Genomic DNA, 9,414 nt, shown 5'->3' with positions numbered 1-9,414 from the left:
CACATTGATATCTTGGTTTAGAATACCACAAATCATGCATTACTATCTTTCATGGATGGTTTTGTCGGTTACAATCAGATTATGATGGTCGAGGAAGACATGAATAAGAAAACATTTACGTCCAAATAGGGAACCTATTGTTATACAGTAATGCCTTTCGGTTTGATAAATGCCGGGGTAACGTACCAGAGAACGGCAACGATGTTGCTACACGATATGATGCACAAAGAAGTTGAAGTTTATGTCGATGACATGATAGTCAAGTCAAAGGAGCGTAGTGGCCATCTTGGGGCGCTACGAAAATTTTTTCAAAGATTGCGAAAGTACAAAATGAGACTGAATCCGCAGAAGTGTGCTTTCGGGGTCACCTTTGGCAAACGCTTGGGTCATATTGTTAGCCACCGTGGCATCGAAGTAGACCCATCAAAGATAAAAACCATTATAGAAATGCCCCATCCCAAGACCGAGAAAGAAATTTGAGGTTTCCTAGGAAGAGTTCAATACATAAGCCGTTTCGTCGCGAAGTTGACGATGAATTGTGAGCCGATCTTTAGGAAACTGAAGGTCGTAAAATACGTTATGTGGGATTACCAGTGTCAGGACGCATTCGATTAGATAAAGGAAGTATTGTCTTCTCCACCAGTTTTAAGCCCACTAGTAGTGGGACTGCCGTTATCACTATATGTAACTGTTACGGATACAACAATGGGGGCTATGTTAGCCCAAACAGTTGATAAAGAAGAAGGAGCTATTTATTACATCAGTAAAAAGTTCTTACACTATGAAGTAAAATATACACCTCTTGAAAAGACGTGTATGGCCCTAGTCTAGGCAACGAAAAAATTAAGACATTACATGCTTAGCTATAGTGTGAGTGTCTACTAAAAAATGGATCTGATCAAGTACTTGTTTGAAAAACCAGTGCTAAATGGAAGAATGTCGAGATGGACTCTCATGTTATCAGAGTTCCATCTCAAATATGAACCTTTGAAAGTGATCAAGGGAAGGGCGGTTGTCGATTTCCTAGCCGACAATCCAATCAAAGAAAACGAAGTCATCGACACTTGGTCATTTCCCGACGAAGACGTGGTTCACGTCGAGAATGACATACGGGATTTGTATTTCGATAGAGCATCGAACAATATGGGATATAGAGTGGGCATTTTTCTTATCTCGCCAACAGCTGAACACGTGCCCATGTCCATCAAACTGGATTTCAATGTCACAAACAACGCCGCTGAATATAAAGCATGTTTGCTTGGTTTACGTAGTGCTCTTGACTTGGGTATGAAGAAGTTGTTAGTACATGGAGACTCGTCCCTAGTGATCAATCAAGTGGGTGGGTCAAGGAAAATTAAGAGCCAAAGTTTGGCCCTATATCAAACCAGAATCGAAGAATTGGAAAAGTATTTCGAGGATATTCGATATGTTCACCTCCCGAGAGAGGAAAATCAGTTTGCAGATGTGTTGTCCATGTTAGCTGCCTTGATCAACATTCCTAACCACATATACAGTATGCCAATATCTAAAACAAAGATCGTCACCTGCCTATGTGAATGCAATTGATGATGCCGAGGAATGTGAAACCGAACCCTGGTACACAGCCATTTTGAAATTCAAGGAATCAGGAGAGTATCCTCCCGACCTTGACACGCGTGGAAAGCGCGCTCTGTGAATGTTATCAGCCTAATTGTGGGACACACGGCTCAAGGCGTTTTGTTGCAATGCATCGATAAACCGACTGCTGAAAAGGTTATGGAGGAAGTTCATGACGGTGAATGTGGGACACACATGAATGCCCATATGTTAGTCCGTAAGATCATAAGGCTTGGTTAATGACAACGATGGAAACAGATTGTTGCAAATATGTGAGGCACTGTCACAATTGTCAGATATTCGCGAATATACAGGATGTGGCACATTCTATGCTATAGACCATGACGTCACCCTGACCATTTTCAACTTGGGGAATCGACATCATTGGAAAAGTAAACCCATCAGGAACTGGAGGGCATTGTTTTATCCTTGTTTCAATTGACTATTTCACGAAGTGGGTAGAGGCTAAATCTTACAAAGTGCTAAAGGCGATGCAAGTAGCACAATTCATTCAAAATGACATCATTTGCCGGTATGTAGTACCACATGAGTTCATCGGTGATCATGGAACCCATTTTCAAGCTGAGACCGTGGTTATACTTAAAAAGTATAAAGTCAATTATCACAAGTCTTCACCATACCAACCACAGACGAATGGTGCGGTAGAGACTGCTAATAAAACAGTTACAATCATTTTGAGGAAAATTTCTGACAATTATAGGGAGTGGCCAGAGAAGATACCCTTCGCATTATGGGGGTATATAACTTTGATTAGAATAGCCACGAGAGCAGCCCCATACTACTTAGTTTATGGAATAAAAGCGGTTCAACCAGTTGATTTGGAGGTACCATCCCTAAGGATCCTACTAGAAAGCCAGGTTCCTGAAGCAGATTGGGTTCAAGCAAGATATGATTCACTAGTCATGCTCGAGGAGCTGCGTTTGAACGCAATGTACCATGTCCAACTCTACCAGAAAGGATAGAGAGAGCTTTCAACAAAAAGGTGAACTAAGGGGAATTAGTGAGGGTGATCTAGTTCTCAAGTCGGTTATAGCTTTGTTACCTATTTACCCGAGGGGTAAGTTCAAACCAAACTGGGCAGGCCCTTATTTGGTAAAGAAGATTTTGTCAGGAGGCGTTGTTCGATTAACAGATTTGAATGGGAATGACTTCACGAACCCTTCGAATTTGGACCTGCTAAAGAAATATTATCCTTGATGGCCTCATTCTCAAATGTAATGAAATAATTTTTTAATTCCAAATGTTTTTAGAATAAGTTGTGAGTTGTTTGTCAACACTGCATGAAATATTTTATATGAGAACTACGGGCTCGGTTTGATTCTGTTGCAAAGCAGATACGTAGACAACTCTTAGTTAGAGTACAACTGAAACATGTAAAACAAAAATGAAATTTTTGATCCAAAAACTGGGGATTTCTAATAAATAATAAGTTTTTATTTATTCTAAATTCCGGGCGAAGCCCGTTACAATATTTTATTCCAGGCGAAGCCCATCACTCACAACTAAAAAGGAAAGCATACAAACAGTAATAGTAATAGTAGATAGTAATGTCGAAGACTACTCTTTGCAACCCTCAGTCGGGCCGCACGCCCCATCATGACGAGACGAAGTCTCACCCATCATCACTTGGGTTCTTTTCTTCGGAGGAATCATCAATTCTTCACGAGGGCCCAGTTTGTCTTTTATACTAGGTCAAGGACCAAGTCTTTCTGCAAGTGTCAACCCACTTTCATTCCATGGACCTAACCTTTTCCAAACATATGAAACCAAAGAGTCACTCCTAGAGGTCGAGTCAGTCTCTGTTTCGGGCCTAGATGACATCGGGGTCGTCCCAGTAAAGAATTCTCGGTTCTTCTCCCCTTCCTTGTGGTATTTATAGTCGACATCTTCATCCTTGAAAAGTTCCCTCAGGGCCTTGAAAGAAGGCTCAATAGTCTACTACAAATAAGAAGGTGACACCCAACTAGAGGCAAACGGCTCAGAAATATGCCAAATAGTCCTCCGAGTCCAAGACTCCAACCATGCGTTGCACCTCGCAAGAGTCACTTCCTTGACTTGGCCGCAAACAGACTCAGTGGTGGGAATCTGTTGCTGATGACCGACCTGTCAAAGAACACGGTCTGGGTAGATATGGGTGGACCACTCCAAGCCCAAAAAAGTGACATGTCAGGTTCTATCAGTTTCAGACAAACCAGTAACTGTAGTAAGGCGAAGCCAAGGTAAAGCCCATCTAACATGTAACCCAGCATTGGCAGAAAGCCGCTGTCGCCAAAAAGGCTCCTTCTTCCCAGTAGCAAACCGACGGTGACGAGAAGTGTAACTTCTCCTATCTGGAACCTTCGGTGGATCAACCAACGCAAGTCTCTCACATAGCCAGATCTGTGAAAAAAGGGCCGAGAAAATGAATTAGACTACAGGAAATGATGTCAAACCCACTGAAAAGAAAGGAGGTGGGCAAAAAAAAAAGAAAGAAAAAAAACGAAAAATAAAATGAAAAAAAAGAAGAAAAAAGAAAAAGAAAAAAAAAACGCTGCAAAAGAAAAAAAAAGAGAAACAGCGGAAAAGACATACCTGTAGAAGACGGGTTGATAAAGTATAAGCAAGGTTTGGGTTGGCCATCCGAGCATCTAACCCAGCAATGATTTCAGCAAGAATGAGCCAAGTTGGGCTTCTGCGTTGCTCCATCTGTTCAACAATTCGGATGAACTTTGCTTTACTATAACAAGTTGGTACCTCAATATGCCCTTCAAAAGCATAAAGATGAAGCATAATCAATCGAAAAGCCCTACGACGGAACACCGCAGGAATCAATGGGTCGTCAGCACGACCAAACTTCTGAGAAATGGCGAGTAAGTTTACTCGTTCCCCATCAACGAAGGCACGCGCCTCATCACGTGACAAACCAAGGAAGTCATGATACTTGTTAGCCCATCCATTCTGAAAGTCGAGAATAACAGGAGTGAGCCCAATCTTCCAACCTCCTAGAATGGCAATTTCTTCCGGAAATAAACAAATCTCTCCTTATGGAAAGGCAAAAACATGATGGGTAGAGTCCCAGAATTTTAAGCACTCATCAAGGAAAACAGTTTCAGGCAGGACCTGCCTAAGCGGGACTAGTTGTTTCAATCCCGTATCAACAAGTTTTTGAGATTCCAACCCTTTGAAATCAGAAGCCCAAGATGACATGGTTTTTCAAAGAGAATTTATGTTTAACAAGAATTTTTTTTGGAGAAAATAATAAAAAGTTACGATTTGCCTCTTATCATGATCTCCTTATATAGGAAAATAAGGGGAGAGTTTTAACAAGGGTTTTAGAAAACCCTTGCTTGCCGCCCAAGTAACACGGCCGAGGGCCTTGGGGCGCGGACCTCTGGGCTTCCTCGTCACAATTTATCGCTTGTTGTACCAAAGTTTGTTGTCACGGGCTTCATTTGTGTTTCGCGGGCCATAATGGCCCATCTACATTTTTTTATCCCCAGCGATTCCATGCTTGAATTAAAAACTCGTACAAACTTACGGATTTTTTTTTTATTATTTTACGGGTCATGTCTTGCCCATATTATTTACGGGTCAATCCCCGAGTCAGAAACTCGAAACATGTCTACTCATCATTTTTTCCTATGAGATTTCGAAAATTCAAAATGAAGTGTTCCGGGCAAAACCCATTTTCAAGTTCCGGGCGAGGTCCATTGTGGACATGGCTCACGCGCGGCCCGCGCCGCGCGCACCTGCGCGTTTGTCTGGTTTTCAGGCGGTGGCACTTCTCCCACGGAACCTTGGTTTGCCAAACCACGTCATGGGTCGTTACCGATTTGTGAGGCATTGAAACCGGTGAAAGGTTGAATAAGCCTGTATTTGTGGAGTCGCCACCAATTTATTGTGGAAAAATCGGAAACCGTTCGAATACCTCATGCCATGTCAAGACACGAAGTAATGACATGAACAATAAGAACTCGTTACCTTTAGCATTCCATTTCAAGAATGACTATCGAGATGCCAATGGACACGGATGTCCAGAGATAACTGGAGTAAGGGGTGAGGGTACGTATTAGGAAGTTCTTTAATTCGAACACCTAATTTCGCCCGCCTCAATAGTAGCCTCTACTAATGATTAGAGAAGTTGTTCATATTTGATATATCGTTGATGTAATGCATGCAATGCAACAAACATAGATTAATCCTAGCATGTGAAATTAGACTATGTCGGTTAACACGTGTTTTAGCAAACAATTTGGTAGAAGTAAATGTTAGATTCAATACATGTGAATGCCATACAATTAAATCATATATAATAATAATTACGATGAACGAATTACAAAAATTAAAATTACAAAAGTTACAAGGTTTATTTGATCTACATGAAAAGCACGCTAAAAGACGGGATTTCGAAGAAGAAAATAAAAGGAAAATAAAATTGGAATTAAAATATGAAAATACGTCAGATTATAGGCGATAATATGAATAATTCTTGATTTAAACCATAATTAGGAGCTACGTCAAAGCGAGAAAGAGTTCAGAGATAGAAACCAAGCCAGAACAGGCGCAGCATCTGCTGCGTCCTCTGGAAGAGGCGCAGCACTTCATGCGTCTGTTCTAGAACTGAGTTCTGGCTGTGAAGTCAGAACCGCAACACTGTTATTGTTCGTTGGTAGATTTAGGATGAATTATCGATATTTAGACTCAAGTTGAAGTGTTTTTACCCGATTATATGTATCTGGGCAAGCCATAAAACGAATTAAAATGAGAAATTACAGCAGTTTACATGATTATGATTATACGATGAACTCGTGTCGGAAATACAAGAAGGCAAAAAGATAAAACCGGACAAAAAAGATCCGCGAAGAAAACTTATGTATCAAATTAGGATTCCAGAACCTCGACATGAACAAGTCGAACCCCGAAGAATCAATTTGAATTAAAGCGACGAAAATTCGCAAGTATTGAATTACTCGGGATTAAGGACGATTTAAGCATTGGAATTAAAAGGGATTTGGTTAAAATATATGATTTATGTACTGAAACAACAAAAAGAACGAAGGAACACGAAAGAACTAGATAAGAGAAAATTTGAAGGAAGTTGAGGAAGAAGAAGAAGAAGAAGAAGAAGAAGAGCAGGAGCAGCAAGCAACCTCTGAAAGAGGCGCAGCAAGGCTGCGATCCTTCTTGAAGGCGCAGCTGCTGTTGCGTTTCTTCTCGATGTCTGACCTCTGCTGTTTCGTAAAAACAGTTTTACAAGATGGATTTTAAATCGGTTTTCGAACGTGCTTTTGATATAGATTTACATTAATTGATACAAAATAAAAGTACAATAATAAAATGGGATTTACACCCTCAGACTTACATGTTTGACGAAAAGAGATTGACTAAAGTTATCGTTTTAATGATTGCTCGACTCGAATATGCGTGGAAAGTTCCCTCGTTAGAGGATTTAGTAGATTGACTAGGTTGATTAAAGGTGGAGTTGGTCAAATTGGTCGGTCTATGCAACGTGACTGGGACTCAGAATGATCTGAGCTTACGTGGTCGATTGATCAAGCACGTAGGCGTCGAAAAGCAATAGCATAGTCTAGAATGCAAAGAGAGAGAGAGAGAGAGAGAGAGAGAGAGAGAGAGAGAGAGAGAGAGAGAGAGAGAGAGAGAGAGAGAGAGAGAGAGAGAGAGAGAGAGAGAGAGAGAGAGAGAGAGAGAGAGAGAGAGAGAGAGAGGGAGAAGGGCGGAACACTCGCGTGCAAAATATGGAGGCCGAAGGCCTTTATTTATACTAAACATATAGAAGAGCTTAGGAATGACACGGATTTGAAAACAAATCACGAAATTATTCTGGAAAAGGCAAAAAGAGGGTCGGAGAAGAGGCGCAGCAACCACTGCGATTCTTCGAAGAGGAGCAGCACCTGCTGCGTTATTTCTCCAGTGGTTTCCTCCTCAGCAAGAAAGATTTCCGCGTTTTATTATGGAATTTCGGTAGATTTAAACTTCCTTATTCCATAAAACACAATATTACGGTAGATATTTACTTAAAATATTAATTTTAATTAAGAATAAATATCCAGAGAATTCTAGAACATTCCGGAATATTTCGACTCGGCATTTAAACGGTTTTTAGAAAATGAAGCTGTTTTTTACCCGGACTCCAAATGAACTCTAATTATTGTCAAAACGACCGTATCGGTGCATAGATGATGACCGAGGGGTTGACTCGAGTGTTTGAGCTATCACTTGACGATGAACTTACGGAATGACATAAATCGTTCCGCGTATCAAACATGTGGCCCAATCATCACTGGGTGGTTGGCGAGAGGTGTAGAAATGAGGTATCTAAAGAGCCCCCACTTTGACTGAGGCTTGGACAAGGCGAAAGTCGAAGTATAGCCATCAGGTCAATCGAAGATTAAAGCCTGGCGACTATGGCGACGCGAGGCGGCTCAAGGGGTCTGAACCAAGGACTTGTCATCGGGAACATTTTAGAATCTGTCAACTATCAGGGAGGGTCGTTTAAACTCCATTAGACTACGTAAGGAAGCTTGCCAGCCATAAGAAGAAACCATACCTGAGACACTCCTGGGTGAAGGATTCGAAGGTACTCCTCGGAGAATTTTATCTTAAACTCCGTGGGGAAGAATCATATGTTAAGTCGACAACGGCGCGTCCTTGGCACTACTGAGGAGAAAAAAAAAAGATCGACAACAATGCGTCCTTGGCATCGCTGAGGAAAAAAAAAGGTTTTGATCGACAACGGCGCGTTCTTGGCACCGCTGAGGAGAAAATCCGCTCGGGTCGTCGTAAGCGAAATTCCGATAAAGAGGAGAAGCCCATAAACTGTATTTAGTGATCATGAATTCTTGCTGGGCAACAAAATGTTGTGGTTGTGTGTAGTCTGCTGAAGAAAAAATGCCGATTCGGACGAAGAGAACGCCAAAAAAGGAGCAATATGTTCAGGAGGAGGCGCATAAAGCCGGGGCCCACAAATAATGAACTTATAACGAATCTCTGAGGAAACACGCTGAGGAAAATGCGCAACAAAAGCTGCGACCCCTGAAAGAGGCGCAGCAAGTGATGCGTCTTCTCCCGAGCTCACTCTTGTCTGGGTAAAACCCGACTTAATGCCGTGTTTGTTTTCATTTCAAAACACAAACCTATTTCATTTCTTTACAAAACTCAACCAAATTCCAACCAAATTCCATCAAAACTTGATCAAAACTAGCCATAAATAATGACTAATCGAGGTATGTGTCTTGTACTTGCTTTATTTTGCATTTGAGCTTTGATTTTGGGTCGAAAATTAGGGTTTATATACCCATTTAGTTCGAAAATTTGGGGCTTTCGTCCCAAATGAATTTATCTCATGAAATTGACATTAGAAATGATTAATTGACCATGTTAGGAACATAACCATGTATTTCTTTCGAATTTTCGTCAAGTATTAAGGATTTGAGTGTGAAATGTGACGGTTTCTTGCTAAACCGTAACACCCTTCGAAAATGGTCCTATGCTAGTCCATTTTTGATGAAACTTGATGTTTTGGAACCCTTGAGTAATGGGTAAACTTGTTGTTATACCGGATTTTCAATTTTTGACAGCTCCTCCGGGACACTTTTGTATGGCATAATTACTATTGTACCGAAATACTGCCGAATTTTCGACTCAAACCCCCAACTAGGCTTGAATTTAGAATCGTCTTGACTCAACCTACCACATGTGTGGTCGGGCCTCAAAAAGATGGCCAAAGATGGCTAGAAAGGTCATTTTTAAATGCTTGAAACGCTTGAAAAATGCTTGAAAATGTGTTTAACATCGCCT

The 9,414-nt window shown here is 41.1% G+C and overlaps 1 protein-coding gene across 1 annotated transcript; it reads left to right on the top strand.

Annotated features, from left to right (window-relative positions):
* The first annotated feature begins 888 nt into the window (after positions 1-888).
* LOC141653898 (uncharacterized) lies at positions 889-2,579 on the top strand. Its single transcript, XM_074461768.1, has 2 exons — positions 889-1,513; positions 2,137-2,579. The coding sequence occupies exons 1-2, from the start codon at positions 889-891 to the stop codon at positions 2,577-2,579; spliced, it is 1,068 nt and encodes a 355-aa protein (XP_074317869.1).
* The last annotated feature ends 6,835 nt before the right edge of the window (positions 2,580-9,414 follow it).

This window comes from Silene latifolia, chromosome 1, assembly GCF_048544455.1.
Source record: "Silene latifolia isolate original U9 population chromosome 1, ASM4854445v1, whole genome shotgun sequence".
NCBI classification, from domain to species: Eukaryota; Viridiplantae; Streptophyta; class Magnoliopsida; order Caryophyllales; family Caryophyllaceae; genus Silene; species Silene latifolia.
This window is presented reverse-complemented; position numbering and strand designations above follow the sequence as displayed.

Excerpts from the sequence above, each read along its gene's own strand:
- LOC141653898 (XM_074461768.1), top strand. The coding sequence starts at position 889 with ATGGATCTGATCAAGTACTTGTTTGAAAAACCAGTGCTAAATGGAAGA. Across the intron at positions 1,514-2,136 it reads CATTCCTAACCACATATACA|TACCACATGAGTTCATCGGT; the intron begins GTATGCCAATAT and ends GCCGGTATGTAG.